The sequence below is a fragment of the Oryzias latipes genome, chromosome 7, assembly GCF_002234675.1.
Source record: "Oryzias latipes chromosome 7, ASM223467v1".
NCBI lineage: Eukaryota > Metazoa > Chordata > Actinopteri > Beloniformes > Adrianichthyidae > Oryzias > Oryzias latipes.
The window spans coordinates 12,548,265-12,568,979 of NC_019865.2; the positions used below are offsets into that span (position 1 = coordinate 12,548,265).

At 38.0% G+C, this 20,715-nt stretch overlaps 3 protein-coding genes across 4 annotated transcripts; all 3 read right to left on the minus strand.

The window, feature by feature from the left end:
* Positions 1-135: 135 nt before the first annotated feature.
* Positions 136-10,210, minus strand: LOC100820721 (sentrin-specific protease 1). Its single transcript, XM_004070711.4, has 18 exons — positions 9,584-10,210; positions 9,364-9,422; positions 9,075-9,256; positions 8,863-8,938; positions 6,935-7,133; positions 6,708-6,852; positions 6,498-6,616; positions 5,926-6,206; positions 5,749-5,812; positions 4,001-4,039; positions 3,816-3,900; positions 3,593-3,730; positions 2,907-3,038; positions 2,531-2,734; positions 2,370-2,449; positions 2,199-2,283; positions 1,066-1,161; positions 136-983 (listed from the first exon to the last, which is right to left on the minus strand). Exons 1-18 carry the CDS (start codon positions 9,715-9,717, stop codon positions 921-923), a joined length of 2,181 nt encoding a protein of 726 aa, XP_004070759.1. The 5' UTR covers positions 9,718-10,210; the 3' UTR covers positions 136-920.
* A 237-nt stretch (positions 10,211-10,447) lies between these two features.
* On the minus strand, positions 10,448-16,883 carry faim2 (Fas apoptotic inhibitory molecule 2). 2 transcript variants are annotated; one of them, XM_020704668.2, is made up of 12 exons: positions 16,617-16,883; positions 14,861-14,957; positions 14,636-14,724; positions 14,438-14,502; positions 14,278-14,331; positions 14,139-14,189; positions 13,890-13,929; positions 13,647-13,684; positions 13,401-13,488; positions 13,202-13,297; positions 11,938-11,991; positions 10,448-11,828 (listed from the first exon to the last, which is right to left on the minus strand). In XM_020704668.2, the coding sequence occupies exons 1-12, from the start codon at positions 16,629-16,631 to the stop codon at positions 11,679-11,681; spliced, it is 837 nt and encodes a 278-aa protein (XP_020560327.1). In that variant the 5' UTR covers positions 16,632-16,883; the 3' UTR covers positions 10,448-11,678. The 2 variants fall into 2 exon arrangements, with proteins under 2 accessions (XP_020560327.1, XP_004070506.1); XM_004070458.4 differs by having other exon boundaries at positions 14,867-14,957; positions 16,617-16,872.
* A 412-nt stretch (positions 16,884-17,295) lies between these two features.
* On the minus strand, positions 17,296-20,436 carry mfsd5 (major facilitator superfamily domain containing 5). Its single transcript, XM_004070459.4, has 2 exons — positions 20,305-20,436; positions 17,296-19,411 (listed from the first exon to the last, which is right to left on the minus strand). The coding sequence occupies exon 2, from the start codon at positions 19,328-19,330 to the stop codon at positions 17,882-17,884; it is 1,449 nt and encodes a 482-aa protein (XP_004070507.1). The 5' UTR covers positions 19,331-19,411; positions 20,305-20,436; the 3' UTR covers positions 17,296-17,881.
* Between the last annotated feature and the right edge of the window lie 279 nt (positions 20,437-20,715).

Genomic DNA, 20,715 nt, shown 5'->3' on the forward strand with positions numbered 1-20,715 from the left:
TTTGTTTTTATTTCCCAAATTACCAGGATCTGTTTTGACCAGAAAACAAAACCAGACACTGTAAAACCTTTTCAGATTTATCAAATGTGAAGTCTTCACACAGTCTGAAAGGCTGAAAAAATACTCAAGCATCACTATATTTGGACCACTTTATTTGTAAAACATCCTTAGGCCAAGATAAAATAAAAAATGTTTATTACATAGTAGGCTCTATGTTCTACGTATGTACAAAATATAATGTATATGCCCCTGAACCGTACTGCTGAACAAAGACTGATACATAAAATATACTTTGAAACTCCATTTACAATTTTAATAATAATAAACAAGAAAATGCCAACACTTTTTTGTCCTGCTGTGAGGGAGTGAAGGTCAGACAGCTTTACCTTTGAATTATAAACCAGACTCTGATGCAGCAGCTTCTGACAAAACTGAGGAGTGCTTCCGTCTTTTTCATGTCAGTCAGCTACTGTCTATCAAAAAGAAGCAAATGCTGTCATTCATAAAGTGACCAACTGAATATTGGCAGCCCTTTTGTATTACAAAAAAAATTCTGTAAATCCATAACAATACCGCCACACATCAGGGGCTTGATTCTTGTTAGAAAATGCACTTCTGTAAAGAGCTGTAGGTCAGCACAACGGTGAACTCAGAACCAGTTCTGTCTGAGTTGTACAATATTGTAGACTCTTTTTTTTGCCGACACGCAATGTCCTACTGGAGGGCTGGGAGGCAGTGACTGGAAACATCTCATCTCAACAGCAGCCGTCTGCTGAGTGAATAAAAAAAAAACAACTGGTTCCTGAAAAGAGGAGCTGGTGTGCAAGTCTTTCCCAGAAAACAAGAACCATCTCCAGCAGATCCTCCTGAGAAAGAGTTCATCCATCTCACGAAAAGGTGAGCCAGCTATACAGGTGACATCACAAGAGTTTGTGGTTTAAAATCTCCCAAACCATCCGCCTTCTGAAGTAGGGCATGTGTTTCTGTCAAGAAAAGAACAGATTCTCAGAGAGCAGCTCATGACAACAGAACAAAATGAGGAGTGTTGCTGGTGGTTGAGGTCACCTGTGTGAATGTGATTGGCTTGTCTTTGGTAACGTAGTCAGCATATTTACATGTGAACATTCCACAGTCACTGCCATTCATCTGCTGAGGGATTTCCTGAAAGCAAAGGGAGGATGCAACCGTTACTTTAAACACACGGTGTCTAATGCTGAAATGTTCCATGGCCTGAAACCTCAAGAACGACCTCTGCAGGAAGAACAGCAAAAAAGACTTCAACTTTTTGAGTCCTCCTTTTGAAATCCACCTTGCTTGTTGCCCAGTCTGGAACTAGAACTATTGTATGATCGGGATTCAAGAGGGCCGATTCAGAACCTCCTAAGAAACTATTTGGAGTTTACGTCAGGTCGCCATCTAACTTGGAGAACCAGTGGGGAGTTTCTAAGACTATCAGCAGACTTCTTTATGCAAAACTTTTAAAATTGAATGTAATTCTTTTTTTTAACCCTTTAACGGCAGTGCTTTACCTCCAGTGTTTACATTCTTTTGACTAATGAACCTCTTTCAACCATTTATCAAACTACCATAAATCCAGCAGATTGTGCAGCAGAAAAAAGCAGCCTTGCACTGATATGCAACACTTTACAGTAGTGTGGTGCTTATACTCTTAAAGTAAATCAGTCAATTCTTTTGCAAAGAAAAGCAGCTTTGTGCTGTTGTGTTGCATATAGTCGCACAGCCGATATGAAAAGCCGCTTTTCTGTGTCAGAATTAGACGATTCAAACAATTTAAGAATTACTGTAGGTCAAATAGCCAGTGTTATTTAGGCGTCGCTGGTGAACTATCAGGTGTTAAAGGCTTTTAATAAGGCTTCTATCTGAGTGAGCACAAAAAAAAAACCTCAGCATAATAGTCCTGCCACCATGCCTCACTGGGGAAAATTAGTTTAAGGTTAAAAACTTCTCTCTTCTTTAGATTACAATGTAAAATTGAAAAAACACTGACCACATTTATTATGCAACGCTTTTTACATCTGATGTCATTTTTTTTAACCTGAACTGCACATATAGATCCTGTACAACGATATCAGTAAATAAATGATAGATCAAGTGTATAATAGGTATTTAAGACACAATTAGCCTCACGCAAAGACTGATGCTTTTTTCCCATGATGCATCAGCTGTGGTGGACTTACTTTTGACTCTTTGCTGTGCAGAGTCCAGCCTGAGGTAGCCAGTTCTTTGCCTTTCTTGTCCTTACTTTCTAGTTGCAGGTAATTACTGTGGAGTGGAAGGAAACGATACAAGTACTCATTATTGCGTACATGTTGTTTTTCAAACATTTCCACAACACACCAGAAACTTACAACAATGCCTGGCAGGCTTTTTCATTTTTCCCACCCATAGAATCAAAGTATGTTATGGACTTTTTGCGGAAATCCACCACCTGAAACAACACAAAAACACAAAAGTGGTTTAAATGACTTCCTCGTGTTCAAATTCACAAGTTACAGGTAGTCAGGCTCACCGAGAGGCACCAGTGCATCCCCAAGTGAATGGGAACCAACAGAATGTCTTTAGCAAAGATGTCCATCTTTTTGGTCCAGCGGCGGACAGCATAATAACCGTTGCTGCACAGCTTCGGGTAAAAGAAAGTGTTGAAGGTGTTGACCGATGGCAGACTGGGATCCTTGCTTCGTTCAACCAGCAGGTTCATGTAAAAATTTATAACCTGGAATAATAAAAAGAAGCAAATACATTTACAGTAACTGAACAAATTAATAGAATGTGAACTAAGAGCAATGCATTTCTCTATACCAATACATGGAACTCTATTTGTGATTTGGAATTTGGACAAATTACCTACAATTATTTTGTTTGAAAAGGTTTAAAGTGTCTCCTACCTCATCATTCAGCCAGTTGAGATTGCTGAGGGTTTGCAGATCTTTTCGTGTGAGGCTGAGACCAAACCCTTCACTTAATATTTCGTGAGGATTGCCGCCCTTAAGTGCCCTGCTCACTTCGGCCTCCATGCTCTATAAAAAAAGCATAAAACAAACATGAAAACAAACTCAGAGGAAATACCACATTCCCCCTGAACGTGTTCAAATAGTTCTTTTTTTTTTTATAAAACTTCCCAAAGTTTAATGTCTTTTTTTTTTTTAAATAATACAGAACGGCTGTCTTTAAATTGTCAACATCTTCTTGGCCCATTCTCTCTGACAGAGCTGGAGGGGAGCAGTCATGTTTAGCTTTTCTGTGCCCAAGTTGAAGCTTTGTTTGGCCGATTTTGAAAAAATACTGATATTATTTACCACGATTTCTTTAAACATGATTATGTCTGTTTAGAGAAATGCATAGATTCCTCCTGAAGCAAAGCAACGCTACCACTTTATCCCTTGATGGCAGGTTTTCTGTTCAGAGGTTTGCAAGCTTCCTCCTTCATTCTAGTCTTAAAGCAGTACACTGCAAACATTCAACACTGTTTTTCATTTTTGAATGAGCATTTACTCTGCAAGTCTATTTTTGGCGGTTCACATATTTAAACATGATCAGTAAATAAAGATTCATGATGTTTGAATAGACAAACCTCTGTAAGTTCAGGAAACTCTGGTTTCTCTTTCAAAGGCTTTTCTTCCTCTACGATCGTCAAAGGAACCTCCTTTTCCAGAGGAACTCTGACTCGGACCTCCACATCTGGACTACGCTGTTCTTCTTTAGACAAGCGCTGGTTGCCATAACAACAACATGTTAAATACAGGGATATAGAAACCAGGCAGAGGTAAAGTTGACCACAGAAGGTGAAGAGTTACCTGCCGCAGCAACCGGGCGGCCAGAGCTTCCTGTTCCTCTATTTGTCTTCGTCTTTCTCTTGCTCGAGAATCGTACATACTTGTCCTGAGAACAGAAATTGATTATAGAAATTTTTTGTCTTCAAGCACTTCAAATGCAATGCCAATAAAAAATATAGCCCAATAGAAAACGTAATGTTGCTTACAATTCTTTGATCCATAACTCAGCTTGGAAGCATGGCACACTATAAAATTTAAACAGAGATAAAGTTAAAAGTTTTCAGAACAATAACAGCAAAAACATCATGAAGAATTGTTAAATATAACTGGAAGGGTATTGGGATAGCATGGAAACTACCCCAGCTATAAATCACAGCTTCATCTGATCACAATCGAAGATTCTGGTGAGGATTGGGGACTGTAATCAGATTACACTGCAAGTAGTTTTCAAGCGCAGCCATCTCAAAAGTTTCACCTGAGATGTCCCTGCCTTAAAACCTCAGCAAATACAAAGACAACTAATATATATTCATGACCAGAATTCCATAAATATTGTTCCATTATTTTGTTTCAATAGGTATGTTTGATTAATAAAGTTTGTTAAACAAATGTATGTTTGAACAGTCAATTAATTCCATATGTATAAAAATATAAAATGAAATCTTATAAAAACATTAAAATAAACTCCACTTATTTTTGAGTGTGTGAGAATGAAGGATGCCAGTATTTTCATATTTGCAGCCAACGAAAAAGGAACATGGGTTCATGATAAAAATGAACGATCAAGGTTAATTTTTTAGAGGTTTAGAGATAAAAATGTAAGACAAGGAGAAAAAACGTTACTGCAGTTTCACAATTTTTTTTTATAGACCTGATTTACCCGACAGACCTGACAGACATATTTGTTTCTGATAAAACTAACCTCAACAATTATTGTGTTTTTGTTTCCTGAACAAGGTTTTCCTTATAAGACAATCTGCTTCCTCTACAGTACAGTCTCGATTTGAAGAACGCTGTCATAATCTTTGTTATTCCTCTACAAATGAGATCAAAATCCCTCCCGATAAATTAAAAAGTACAATTCAAGTCCAATTCGCCCTAGATATAAATAAATACAGACCAATTTTTATTTTTCCTTCATAAAACATTTATGCTCTCTCAGGCCACATAAAATGACATGGAGGGCCACATTTGGCCAGCGAGTTTGACACATGTGTTTTAAAGTAAATCTGTCAATTCTGTTGCAGAGAAAAGCAGCTTTGTGCTGTTGTGTCGCATAAAGTCGCACAGCCGATATGAAAAGCAGCTTTTCTCTGTGTCAGAATCAGACGATTCAAACGCTTGAAGAATTACTGTAGGTCAAATAGCCAGTGTTATTTAGGCATCGCTGTTCACCTCTCCGGTGTTAAAGGGTTAATAAGGCCTCTATCTGTGTGAGCACAAAATAAAAAACCTCAGCATAATAGTCCTACCACCATGCCTCACTGGGGAAAATCAGTTTAAGGTTAAAAACTTCTCTCTTTTTTTAGATTACAATGTAAAATTGAAAAAACACTGACCACATGAACTGAACTGCACATATAGATCCTATACAACGATGTCAGTAAATAAATGATAGATCAAGTGTATAATATGTATTCAAGACACAATAATAGCCTCACGGAAAGACTGATGCTTTTTTCCCATGATGCATCAGCTGTGGTGGACTTACTTTTGACTCTTTGCTGAATTGAAATTCAAAGCATCAGCACAGCAATAAACATGCCTGTCAGTTTTGAGATCCAATCATTCTTTTTGGTATTTTATATTTTCTAAATAGGACAGATCAGCATCAACAATGTTGTATAAAGAATCTAGACGTGGTCTTTATAATAAAAGTACATTTAAAATAAAAAGAAACCATGATAAAAGTAGCTTGATAAAAAGGTTACTCTAAACAAGAACAAATACTAACCTTGAGCTGTCTTGTCTTTTACCCTTTTGTTCATTAATAATGATAACAGAGTCGCTATCTTGAGCTGCAAGATAAGAAAAATGCAAAAATTTCAAGATTTATATTTATAAAAAGGAACCCACAGTTTTACTCGCTTTCATTTCAGACTCCGTCAAAATCCTTTTTTGCATAGCTCACCTGATGACTGTGTGTCCTGAGAGGTATTGTCCTGTAGAGATGATGGAGACGGAGCTGATGAGAGAGCGGCTGGTCTGCTTGAGTTGGTGTCCGGGTCTTGAGACCACGTTTGGATCCCTGGATGCATGGAAGTCCCCTCTGGACTGGGGATGTTGCTGGAGCACCGGCTGGCTGTCGCCCTTGGGCTGGGAGAGTTACTGGGTTCCTCTGAAGTTCCTCCTGCTGCAGACTGAGCTGGAGAGGAGAACTGTAGCAGTCTTCGGCTGGTGAGGAAGCTGGTGCTGCAGAAACAAACCAGGAACACGTTGAAACTACAGACAGAGCCATGAACCATCTCAGTAAAGGGTGTTTTTTATGTAGACTAAGGTCATAATTATTTTTGATAAAAACAAAATATTAAGACATTAGAAATGTAACACTATTATTTAGACAGAAAAGTGGTACATTTGAACTTTCAGTTAAATAAAGGAAGGTAACTTAATGATTTGGTATTAAAAGCAATAGAATACTTTTAACCCCCCTTGAAGACCATTAAAACATTGCATTTAGGGTTTTGGTTTTTGCATACGTACAAATCTCTGTGCGATCTCACAATGCTGTGTGAGCTGCCGTTGTGAAGGAAAGACGACTGGCCACCAGTTACAATGGTCAGAAGCTGCCGGTAGATCTCCTTCTCTTCTTCACAAATGGACTGAGGTTAAAGAGAACAAAAGGATTTACACACAGAACAGTGGAAACAGTTTCATCAGAGACAATGATGGAGTCTCGTGCTGATGTCTGACCTCTTGTGCTGTACAGTGCTGTTTGGTCCTTGGTAAGTGGCTGGAAGAGGTGCTGTGAGTGGGGCTTTGAACCAGTTTGATTGGAAATGTCTTTTCATACATGCCGGTGCCAGAGCTGCTCGCCGTGCCCACTTCACTAAACGAACTAGAAACAGTTGAGAAATCACAAATCATTATCTGACACACTGCACCAAAGGCAACTACTGAAACCCAAATAAACCAAATACCTTGATGTTCCATGAGCTCGGAAATTCAACGGCCTGCCTAATCGAGGATTGAGATGAGATTTGGGGGTGGCCAAGGGCGGCACGTTGACCGAGTGTCCATTTGTTTTTGGCACTTCACGATGGGCAAGACCCATGCACATCTGCCGCCGGCAGACCTTTGACCCTTTGACAAATTTCTCATTGCGCAGTAACTCTAAAGCTGAGAAAAGGAAACATCAAAAGGAAAAAATATGTTAAAAACCTGGCAACCCTTAAAAGGATATACATTCTATAGGGCTTTGCAGTTTAATCTCTGAAACTGAAAGACCACAAAAATGGAGAAACTTATTTGCATGGAAGAGTTGGATCCTCATCCATTAAAATTGGAATCAGAAATTGCTTTCCCCCTATTTTTTTAGTGCGCAAAACCACATCATTTTCTTTGAAATTTTTATCACACAAATATATACTACTACCTCAAATGCTCTGTAACATATTTCCTGAAGTGTTTGATAAAAAAACGTCCAATAAACAGCAAGCTTGATGATATTTGCTATATTATTTCACAGATTATTACAATTTAGGAGGAACCGTTAAATTATAATAATCTGTGAAATAATATAGCAAATATCATCAAGCTTGCTTGACAATTTACAATTTAGGAGGAACCGTGGGCTGCATGGTGGCGCAGTGGCTAGCACTCTTGCCTCACAGCAAGAAGGCCCCCGGTTCAAGTCCTGGCTGGGGGACATGAAAAACACACCATCAATGGGGACCTTTCTGTGTGGAGTTTGCATGTTCTCCCCGTGCATGCGTGGGTTTTCTCCGGGATCTCCGGCTTCCTCCCACCATCCACCAACATGCTTCATAGGTTGATTGGCAACTCTAAATTGTCCATAGGTGTGAGTGTGAGAGCGAATGGATGTGTGATTGAGGATATTCTACCCTGCGACAGACTGGCGACCAGTCCAGGGCATCCCTTGCCTACGCCCAAGTGGCCGGGATAGGCTCCGGCAACCCCGTGACCCCCGAAAGGGAATAAACGGTAAAGAAGATGAATGAATGAAAGGAGGAACCGTCTCTGCACTCTGCCAGCATTCACGTAAGATGTCTTGGTTGCATTCGTTGGAAAGTATAGTCTCTGAACACACTTCTACATAAAAAAAGGTTATTTAGCTAAATTCAAGAAATGACTCCCCTGCAGTACATCCATGTCCGACTGGAAGTTCAGAAAATTGCTCTGACCTCTTCAAGACAAATTTATAATACATCCAGCAATCAACTGATCTTTTTAGTGTATAAACCCACTGTGCAATTTAAGTACCTCTCTGTGCTTGAGCTTATAGATTTAACATAAGAATTCAACAGCAAAAGGAGTGGAAAAACAAGCTCACACATTTTTAAAATTTGCCTTTCACTTTCCACAGAGGATTAAATAAACATCAGTAGTATATGTACTTGCATAAACAACATATTTTCCAACATAAAATTACACAAGAGGATGCTTTTTTTCAACTAAAAAAAGTGTAAGGCTGCAGTAGGGCTGGGAAATGTGTCCTAAAAACACAATTTCTAATTTTTTCACAACAAATTCCATTTCCAATTTTAATCAATTTTTGCCCTCTCTTCTTTTACTTTCTAAAACAAAAATTACAAATAGCAGAATATATTGAACAAAACCATTATTTTAACAAGCTCTTCTTTGTTAGTTACTTTTTAATGTCTGTGCGTTGCGAGATACGGGTGGGCTGACCTTCCTCCAAACAACGAAACCCCAAGACAGCAGGATGCTGGAATAAAAATCCAGATTTTCCCAAAAATAAATCTTCTATAAAAGGTACATTAGAATTATTTCCCAGTCCTAGGTTGCAGTGAATTGAGTAGAATACATTTTGTATATCACTTTAACTCATACAAAATCCTCAGAAGTTTGTGAATTTCAGTTTTACCTGATTTGGACGTTTTCCATTCCAAAGTTGTTGAAGGAGCAACAAATTTCTTATTCAATGTATTCCTGTCAGCGATCTTGGATCAAACACAAGAGAGACACTAAGAATTTTCATTAAGAAAAAATAATAAAGAAAAAAATAAATAAATATATTTGTCATTAAAGAAGTTTTGACAATGTATCAAGGGGAAACTAGGAAAATGGAAGCCTTACTGGTCTCCTTGTCAAGGCTACTGATGATGTTGAAGGCTGTGTCTCTCCAGAAGGCAAGCCAGGGGAGGTAGGGAGAATATTTCTTAGAGATGGGCTTGCATTGTTCTTCATCCAAGTTGACACAAAGGTACTGTGACTCTTGACCCCTTCGGCTGCACTCTTGACTGAATCAATAAGTTCTCCTAATAAAAACGCACAAGGATGTCTTAGTAAAAGAATATAATAGAACTGTATACCCAAACCCACGCATATCTGAATGTTGTATAATAAATGATGATAATGCATGTACCCATCCGTGTTCTCTTAATCATCAAACCATCTTGATCGATGTTATGGCCATCTTGCAAACTTGGAGGGAAACACAAACAACAACATTACAATTACAGAAAGAAATATGTCCAACAACACGCATTAGACGTAAGTCAGCTTAATTGTCAACTTGTTCGCGCTACCTATTGGCTTACAATGTTTAAATCTCAAATTAAATAAATAGCAATCAACCCTCTTACCATTCAACTGTTCTTTTTCTTCTCAATTCGCCGATAGACGCTGACTGGTCTTCGCGTGAGTTTTGCGGAGCTGGTTCCCCGTTTCGAAGATTGGCAAAGCTTGTCCCTACCCATTCGTAGATTTTATTTAACATGGCTCAAAAGTTTCAGAAATTATGCCACTGGCTTAAAGTTAAATAGTTATAGCTGCTCTTATTTTGCTTAAATCAAAAGAAACTAAAGCGCTTCATTCAACTGAGGTAGGTTAGCTGATGTGGTTACAGACGCTAACAATCCGAACATAAACCATTATACTTCCCCCGACACAACTGTTAGCTCGTTAGCCTGGATTTGGCGCTGTTAAGCTAACACGCTAGCTAGCGTTGTTAGCTACGCGGCTGATTAACTGTCGCGTGATTAAATTCTAAACAAGAAGACGTTAAGTCACTATGAGCTATGTCGGACGTTTTGCTATCATTTTTTGTCTCAGCCCAACTTATTTACAAGACATTATTATGGCTATATTTGTAAATAAACTATTTAAATAACATCTCCCGCTTCTTCCTCATTCAAAACCACAACATGGCTGACTCTCACGCTGCAACATCCTGCGTTCCGATTGGACAGCTCGATGTTGGACAATCAAGTTTACACTAAATTAACTGGCGGACCACAGATCGGAAGTAAACATTTAATTTGACGTCAAATCCGGAATCAGTGACCCGTAGATATATATTTTTTTATTTTATTTAGTTATTTGATACAACAATGCCAGTTATAAAAGTTTATAGATGTAAATTTTGTAAACATATATTTAATAAATTGTTTATTCAAATGTGGGAATTTAATTATGTTAACATTAGTAAAGAATAAAGTAATCTAACATTTGGTGTTTGAGAACAATTTATTGAAACAAGGAAGACCTATGACCAGTTTTTTAGACATGTCTTGAATAACAGCAATTCTGCAATGATATGTATTAGTCACTTCTAATGTACAGCAATCAAGTAATAAACCAAGTAAAAAGTTGTTTATACCCATTCTTTTAAATCAAGCTTGCAATTTATTTATCTTTCTTTAAAAATACTGTACTTCATACAAAATAAACATTTAAATCTGAACAATAGCTTTATCATCCTTCCAAAAATATGTTATCAAAACATATAACAAATCTGTTTGTTTGGCACTGTTACGTGTACAGTCATAGAATTAAAAGGCATTTGTAAAGTTTGATAAACAAACAAATCCTAAAATATTTCAAATTCATTAAATACTTTTGTTATACTACTAATAATACTAATACTAAACAAGCTCGAAAACAGAATGATTACAGTGAATGTGAGGTCTGTTAAACTGTTTAGACATAAACAGCTTTATAAAAATTAAATGGAATAGACAGACAAGAAAAAAAAGATGAGTAACATAGTCCTTAGGCCAACAGAAACTTAATAAGATTGTCTTTTATATTTCAGAACAAACTTTTTTTTAAGTGTTACAGTACAGAGGAGGTTTCTTGAAATTCACAGTAACAAGACAAGATCAGATGTAAAGAAAAACACAGGATAACCACTAACACGTTTAAAGCTATTAAAGATAAACTTGTGTCTTCACTCGTGAAAGCAACAGTTAACACTCATTTTTCTAGAGATGGAATGACCGAGTTCAGCATAGAATATCATTCATAGCACTCATGCATTTTGTTTTATAGATTTCAATACATCCTAATGAGACTCTAAAGCTACAAGTTTCACATACATAAACAGCTTTACGTCATCACTGCCAATGTAGTTTATCAACTATGAATGGAAAAAGATGTAGTGATTTCAGTTGGTATAGCTAATTTGCTACCTTGAGTTACAGGCTTAAATGTGTCCTAACTTCGGCTCATAAAAGAAGGTTTTGACTTTGACTTTAGTTTTTGCTACTCATGCACCAACTTACGAAGTCCTTTGGATAAAATTAACTATTAATTTTAAATGGACAAGGATTTGTGTGAATAGATGTGTTAATACATTTTTTAAAATGCAATTTTTTTTGTTGTAATAATGAATCAATTTGTATTCTGATTAATTTTCCATAAAAATGCCACACTGGTATGCCACTTGTAGAAATGTGTTTATTCCCGTTTGGTGCCAGCGATTTGAAGGAAAAATGAGAAGATATACACAATATCAAGGTAGATGTTGAGAGAGGCAAAGATGTATTCCTCTGGGCTCATGGTATATCGCTTGTTGCCCATTAGGAGCTGGGTGTCAAATGCTAAAAACTGAAACAAATAAAAAGAAAAAAAAAACATTTGCATTATTTAGTTTTTACCAATACGACATGTTTGTATCCAACTTGCTTTGTTATCACTGTCTTGACTGTATTCTTACCATAGTGAATAGAATAGCTCCAAGCACAGCATATACCGAATCCAACCAAGGTACCTGTTTTGCAAAAAATTGCAAGTTAGAAATGATTCTCCAAATCTTGCATGCCGACAAAAATCATGATAAACTGAAACGTATGTATGTCGATCTTTTCCTTATGTGATACACAGTTCTTCAAAAGTTAAAAGAAAAAAAAAGGTGTTCCTTTTTTACAAACAAAGCTAACACACCTCTGTTGTATATGATGTTATGTAAGATAATATTTTGTTATCATGTCAAATTCTTTTGGTTGATTCCAGATGGAGTAGGCTAAAATAAAAGCACTGGTGTCCAGTTGAACCTTTGTGGCTGAACTTTTTCTTTATAATTTATAGTAGGATTAGCCTGATTAACCATCAACCATGCTTTTGGTCTATTTACATGTGTAATTTTAGCAATACCTATCTTCTTCTTAATTTGTTCTAAAACAGAATTTTGGCCGTTTGGCAATAATTATTTTTATGTGGTTAGCAAATGGCAAACTTTTGTTATATCAGCATTTATCATATATGATGGTGTAACTTTCTTGAGGTTCCAGCAGATCAGTTTCTTATCTTTAAATCTACTGATGCTCAACTTCTCAGCCTATGGTCATAAGAGCTGCAGATCATGGCCGCTCCTTTATAACTTTAGTACTGAGACATTTTAACTTTACCCCATAGGCCATCTAGACAGCCTCAAGACAAGAGTCACACATCAACTATAATTGGACATATTTACATGATGATCATTACAGAAAAGCCAATGTTAGCCTAATTTTAAAAATACTTTAAATTACACAAACACACTTTGGTTTTTGGTATTTTTTTCTATCACAGGTTCATTTTGTGACCAATACCAACTTTGTAAGAATGTCTTTCCATTAGCATTTGGACACAGCCTCCTTCTTAAGAAGTCAAATTACAACTGTATCAGATTTCTCTAAATTGAAAAATGATGCCAAAGGGCCAATTTGTGCCTTGAAAACGGATGCCGCCTAATCCTGACCTCATGCATATCCATGATGAGTCAGGAAATTGAATATGATCAAGGATAGGACTTGAGAAAGCTTGAGTGAAATAGCGATCTCATTAAGTTTATTCCTAGTTTCTCGGAACAGTTCCATGTTTAGATAACATTTTATTTCTATCTTCAGTTTCAACGTTTATCTTAATCTAGCAATTATTTAAATGATACTTCATCAAAATCATCTTCAGTATTTTTCCTTATGGAATAAAATCTGACTTACATAATGAAAAGGGAGGACAAAAGCCAGGAACAGTCCGGAGATGAACATAACCATGCAGAAGATACAGAGTACTCCTTGATATGAAGTAACATCGATCTACAAAAAAGATAGAAAATCATCATTTGTAGAAAACATGAAGAGGTATTTGATCTGAATGACTACTGTACTTTTATAGCTACATGCTTTTTTATTTTCTCACCTTAGTTTGGAAACTGAAGACTGTGACCAGGAGACAGACTACTACTGTGATGCCTAGGCACATCACAACTGACTTGGTGTTATAGAAACTGTAAAAAGAATGGATATGCTACATTTAGCTTCTCTCATTGACAAAATTCCGATAGAAAATGTAGGATTAGAAGTATCAGACACTGTCGGAATTTGCAGACAAATAGAATACGAGTAAGAAGCCACAAGGCTGCCAGATAAATATAAAGAATGATACCTGGACAGCATCGATGTCATGTAGGCCAGAGAAAGAGTCTGTAACAAAGTAAAGAACACTCATGCTCTTAACATGATTGGTTGTGTATATTTTTACATTGACTTGTGAGAGAACATGTCTATAAAGAAGAAGTAATCTGTCAATCTACTTTAGCTTTATAATTCAAATAACAGTCTGTGTATTTAAAACATGCTTTTAGACAAATAGAAACTAATGATAGTTTTGTAACAGCTTTATACTTACAAAGATGGAAAGTAGAATCAGATTCCAGGGAAACCGTCTCCTGCAGGAATAAAAATGAGACATTTTCTTAATAATCAGGGTGATTTTTCATCCTTTCTTTTAAATAAAAACTTCCACATGTTGTTGTGTTATTGTTTGTTTTTTTGTTTTGTTTTAAACATTAAGAGCTTTATCAGACAGATTAAAAAACTGATTAAAAAAACCCTAAAATGTTCATGATGGTAAATCACTTCAGAATTGTTCCATTACCTTGGTGCAGAGCAGCATGACAGAGTCAGGTAAGTCACAAAGAACACAGCACTGTCAAACAAATAACATTATTAAATGCTACATTTGGGGATGTTTGACACAAGAAAAATCAAATTTTCTGTTTAAATTAGTTACTTACTATGATGCCCAGTACCACCCAGGGTTTGTTTGAATGTAATCCTTTACGGGGTCACTGAAAGACAAAGCCTTAGGCACATCAGTCACTGCATTTTTACTGAATCACATGGATCACAATCTAAAATAACATGAATATTTTCAAACGAAGGTGCAAAACTCACCAGAATGTAAAAAGAGCCACAATAGCTAAAGTCACCAGTAGCTGGATCAACAAAATGGTGTACACCTTATGGGAATAAATGTGAATAAATAGTTAATAAGTGGCTCATCTGAAGCCAAAAGATTTACATTTTTTACACTAATTAAATCATAAACACTGCACTGTCATTAATAGTTTAGATAATAAACCTATGTTGTACCTTACGGATGAAGACTCTCCTGATGTTGCGATCATCCCAGGTGAATTCTGTAAGCATCTCCACATCATTGTAGCATGGAGCACTGATGCCTAAAGATATCAAGTTATCTAATGAATGCAACACTATCAACACTACACACATTTATCACCAAAAAAAAAAGAATAATTTCAAATGTTTTGCTAAATTAGATAGTTAGTTTTAGGAGTAAATTTAGGCAAAATTCACCCGTACTTTCTGTAGCTTCCTCATATGTTGGAGGAGATGGTGCCACAAAGGCCTGTTCACTGGAGGCGCCCTCAGTGGACTTGTTAGCAAGTGAAAGCTGCTTGGAAAAAAGACATTTTAATTAATCTTTCAAGAGTCCTCGGGGAGATAAATCAATGTTGACGTGACAAAAAAGCCTGCCTCACAGCTGACCTGAACTTAAAACCGATCTAAATGTTAAACACATAAAATCTTCATCACCACCTTTATAAGCAAACTTTAGGCCTGTTCCCAAAAAAGCACATATCATAGAAATAAATAAATTTAACATAAAAATACGTAGAAATTTAAATAGTAAATTTCAGCAGATATTTTTTGCTATCTGAATTTACAGCATAGATCAGGTAGTTTTTCCACAGAGCTGCAGTTTAGTTAATTTAGCAGAGTGTGAACAAAAGATGAACTTCCCAGCTAGGCCACCTGTTATCTTGGACATACAACCCTGCCTATTGATATCATCACCATCAGACATCTGTCAGTAATGAAGAACCCAAGATACTTTAATATTGCCAGGTGGCATCTGTGCTGAGGGGACAAAAATGTGTATATATATATAGTGTCATCTTGTGTTGATCTATAAATTAAAACAGCACTCTTCCTGGCGTTAAAAATGAGATCAAATTTTATTCTGCATTCAGAACTCACCAGCTGTTAAATGTAGCTCTGCTCTTGGATAGACTCACCAAAACATCTCCAAAGATAAAGTGGTTGACCAGACAACACGGTCTGTTCTATAGACTAGCTGTTATTCTGAGAGTTTATTTGTGTGCAGATTGAATGAGGCTGGTGAGGGGAGCACCCTCGGTTAACCCCACTGCTGACCCTAAAGAGAGCAGGGAAACTATTGCTCCACCTGACTTGGTTTCTATTAGCACATTATTCTAATAAGAATGTTCCTGTCAGCTCATTTTTGAAATCGTTTTTGCTAATTAATTTGATCAAATGTATTTGAGGCATCACTCAGTCCTAAAATCACAGAAGGCTGTCTTAGGTACGTTTGAGTAACTTCTTTCAAAATGAGTCATTCACTTTACCAGTATTATTTTTTTTTGTTTCATCTAATTATTTATACATGTTTCTGTTGAGTTACTTTTATTTTGAATGAAATCTGTCATTTTTCTAAATTAGTTTAGTGACTTCCACATTTTCCTTTTAAAGTGATGCTTCCAAACCAATTCCCTCAGATAAATTCAGCTGATTTCTCTCCATATTCGGCTTTTAGACTTCATTTTACTGCTTCCAAAACAGCTGTCACAACTTTTACTGAAATGTAACTCTAAATCTCAACCAGAAAAAATTCTCCACTGTAATTGCACTGTAGATCTTATATTTTCTCATTAATTTTTCAAGTCACAGTTGCTGCATAATATTTTGACAGGCACGTTGGAGAGTTTATCTTTTAAAGATCAATGATCAAAAAGGTTATTTTAAACTGTCAGCACTGTAAAGAGAACATCAGGTCTTGTAACTATTTGATGAGAAAGGGCCAATTCTAAGGGTTAGTCTAGGTCAAACCCATCATCTATAAAAAATAGGTCGTCATAGGGACACTACTACTGACGCACTTTCCTGAGCATCTCTTTCAGCAAAGAACAGGCTGGAAATATTGCCTACCTCTTTTGTAATAACGTGGACGTATGCATAAATTCTGATCAATATTTTTCTAGACAGATTTAATAGAGAAACAGACATGACATATAAACAAACCAGTTCATACCTTGCCCTGTGTCATGATGTCAGCCTTTGTTCCAGTTGGTCGTCTTGATTTGTAACCAGTATGAGAGGATCGAGTGTTTCCCTCCTTGTTTTAGTAGCTCTGAAATCGAACCAAGGCTTGGTGACGCAGAGACAGGATCTCAGATTTTGGTGTCTTTCTTGCCTGCTCCGAAGCTTCTCACATGTGATGTGATGTAATCCCAAACAAACGCAGTTTAAAGCGTGCAGATGGCCCCCCTCCCTCACCTAAACAGGGATGTTCTAGTAGCATCCAGATGACGCAGAGCCATAGACAAGACCTAGGACTGTACCACAACACCAAAAAAAAAGGGGGAGGCATGGTACTGAATCATTTGTTGCAAGGACATGAGTCCAGAAAAATCAGGCAGATTGCAGCAGATTTAAGGGAGCCGAGGGAGGGGTTGAGAGAGTTTTAACGTTTGAGAAGTTTCAAGATCAATCTTACTAGACATATTTTCCATACCTAAAGATTTACCTTATTGCAGGTCTCCTAAAACACTGCCAACGTATCTTTTCTATGATATTCTCACTAAATGAAAGACCCTAAACTGTTATTTTTAGGCAGTAATGTTCTACTTGAGCAGTATTTAAGTAATGTGCTTTTTTTGTTTTGTTTTACAAATTCATCATTAATTTAGACAGCAAAAAATAAATCCGCATTTTTAACAGATATCAGGTGCATATTTTATTAAAAGTGTGATAAACATTTTTGCAACAAGCAAAGTGCACAAAATATTCTGAAGTTGAAAAAGAAAAAATCCCAAACAAAACGTGACCTAAATGATTGTAAGACACTTGAAGGAATAACTAAAATAACAGATATTGAAGTGAAGGCTTGCTGGGATTTAAAAAAAAATTAAAATAGTCTCTGAAAGACATTTAAAAACCTCTGAACTGATTACCCTATAGAAAATGAATGAATTACATCCCATAAATAACACCATCTCCATATATTCAGTCTGGAATGATAAGAGGAATGGTTAAAAAAAATGGACAAGTTTCCAGTTTCCTGGTTGAATCCCAAGTATTTTGCTTTACATGTGTTTACAGTTTTTCTTAAATAAAGAACCAAACGGTAACAAGTGATGTGAAATAAAATGTAAACTAACCCTATAGCCTTTTAGGAGGTTGTCAATCTCCTTCTTTGGCAAAATACGAACTTACCCAACATATTTTCTTTTATGTTTTATCATCAAAATGTGCCCTTCTGAACTGTGGAGTCCAGGTTTTGAATGTTTCCAGTTCTTAAAACATCTCCCCATCTCCTCTGGTTCCTTCAAGTCTCAGGTCAGCATCGTTTCTACCCAGAGTGAAAAGACTCACGACAGCCATCAGTGCTGCCAGCATCATGACGGCACAGCCTCCAAACATATGTCTAGTGCCACCCCCGCCTTCTCCTCCACCCATTCCTGATACTTCCCCGTGGAGCGCCAGGAGTCCCAGGCAGGCCAGCAGGTGCAATGGCAACCGGAACCAGGCCAACACACCGGCTCGCTTTTCCTCTGGAATCACTCTGCCCTGCAGAAAGCTGACTGCTGGGAAGTACAGACCACTGGCCAGCTCCAGCAGGAGGAAGGCCAAGAAAGATTCGTGTGGTCTCGGCTGTCCTGGTGCAGTAGAAAAGGTTAGCATGAAAAAGGAGAAGAATGCCATCAGAACAGCGAGGCAGAGCACGTGACCAGGCTGCAGATGGTAGTGAGTGGAAGTGGCAAGGCGGTACAGCAAGGAGCCGACCATACTTGCAGCCATCAGGGAAGAGAAAACTATTCCCAAAGGAGGCCCATGAGGGTCTAGAACTGGAGTCCATAGAAAAACAAAGATGTAAAGAACACTTTCAAACAGAGCTTGTACTCCACCCAAAAGGAGAACTCTTTTGTCTGACAGCAAACAACGCAGCCCTTCATGGCAGCTTCGCGAGAACCTGCCTTTTGCAGTTAAACGGGGACCACCTCCATTTTGAGTACCAAGTAGTAGAGTCTTTTTGTCCCCTTCAGGACAGCCTTCAGCTTCCTCCTTCCCCCAGTCTGTTAGCACCACCCAGCCACAGCAGCCCAGGCAGGGGACAGCCAGGAGAAATGGAGCCACTGGGCCCAAGTGGAGCCACTCAGCCAGCAAGTTGGCCACCAACCCAGCTCCCACAGCAAGGCCGTGATTCCAAGTAGCAGCTCTGGTGAACGTGCTGGGGATCCATTCCTTTGGAAAATCCTGGACTTCTACATGCTGGTGCACATACCAGGCTTCAAATGTGGTAGCAAGCAGGGATGTGGACAGGCCCCCCAAAATACGGCCCACAATCAAAACAAAGTAGTCTCTGGAAAGCTTTGTGAGGCAGCAAGCAGAGTAGCACAGGCAGAAGAGAAGGCAGGTTTGTCTGCGGCCCAAGGCTTGAGGTAGCCAGCCCGAGAAGGGAGCAAACAAAACACACGAAGCCAGGCCACACACGTACAAAATGGCTATTTGGGACTCCAGGAAGCTGTAGTGGCGATAGAGTTTATAGAGATAGGGGCCCTGGAGCCAGTCTGCCCACAGAGCCAAAAGGTAAGCCCTCAGGAAGATTTTCTGGAAACGCCGGAAAGCTGGGTTAGCCACAGCTGATGGAGTGGACTCAGGCGGTGTGATGCGGCGTGCTGTCAGCTCCAGGCCAACACACAGGGCGAGCAGGAAAATGACGGCGAGATAAGCTGTGACCAGCATGGTGGCAGAGACTGCATCCGCTTGAGGTTAAAACAGGGAAACTGATGTGGTTCCAATTCTATTCCGTCTGCTCCTCAGCCCCTACAGGAAGGGAAAATTAAACATTAGACTTGAATGTGTCTTTATGACCCACTTTAATCATATATTTATCTATTCTAAAAGCGTTCCTGGTGGTCTTTTCACTTTGATTATAATGTTTTAGTCAAAATAAAAAACCTGTCTTCTTTAAGGACATAGTTTCTGCAGATCAGCAGGAATTTATCAGAAATTCACCTCCGAGTTGTGGGCAAGACTGTTGCCGCAGGGTAAGCCTGCCCCCACTTCCTGTCATCCATGTGTTGACACCATCTCCAAGTAGTTTACAACCCATAACCTAACACTAACAGTGCAACAAAAATGCGGAGCAATATCTGAGCTATCCAGGTGTACATTTTTGAGCCAGATGCCTGCCCAGACGAAGAAAACAAGACGTACATGGTCGTATAAGGGGATGCATCAGAATTGAGCAGAGCAGGAAGCTTGTGGCCCGAAAGTATCAACTACGTCACAGCTAGAGGCTTCGGCATTTTTATCGTCTGCTCTTGATTCACAACAAATTGAATAAAGACATACCCAGAAATACAGCTTTAATCTTCAATTTCTTACATATCCTACTAGTAGTCCATCGTGAGAAAAATGCCACATTTTAAAAACACCAAAAAAAACAAGATTTTTAATTATACAATGCAGCGCATAATTAAATGTGGATTAGCTAACCTTTACTTTAGTTGTCTATGACAGTTTAACACTGACAATTTCGGTAACTTAAACACTGCTAATTAATTTAGAAATTGAAAGAAAGTAGTGAACCCCGACCGTTTGCTATTAGCTAACGTTAGCTGCATGCTAGTGCAAAATAAGTTGACTAAATGAGTGGCACCGCCATCTTTAGATTTCTATCCCAATACAACATTTTCCAACGTAACCAGTCCTACCGTGATTTTTGACAGCCGTCCCATATCAAGCAAGTCCCCTTGCAAGCATCAGCTTTGAACGAGAAGGAAGCAGAATCAGTACACACGTTAAAACATTCACTTCCTGGATTTGGTGCTTACTACTATTACGCCACCAGGGGGCAGCCGTGGATCTTCTGTTTGGTGTTCTGTTGGTGCTTGGTTGGAGAGCAGGTGCTTGACGCCGGTGAACACCCATTTCCTAGAGATGCAATCATTGAATACATAACTAATAATATCCTCTATCGTATCATTTTAAACATTGAAATGATGAAATGGAATACAGTATTTATTCCTGGAAAGTTGTGTGTGTTTTGCTTTTGTTTGAGACGCATGCAGATTCTATAAATAGAAACTTTCATATTCCATGTGAATAAAATAGCAATTTTCAAG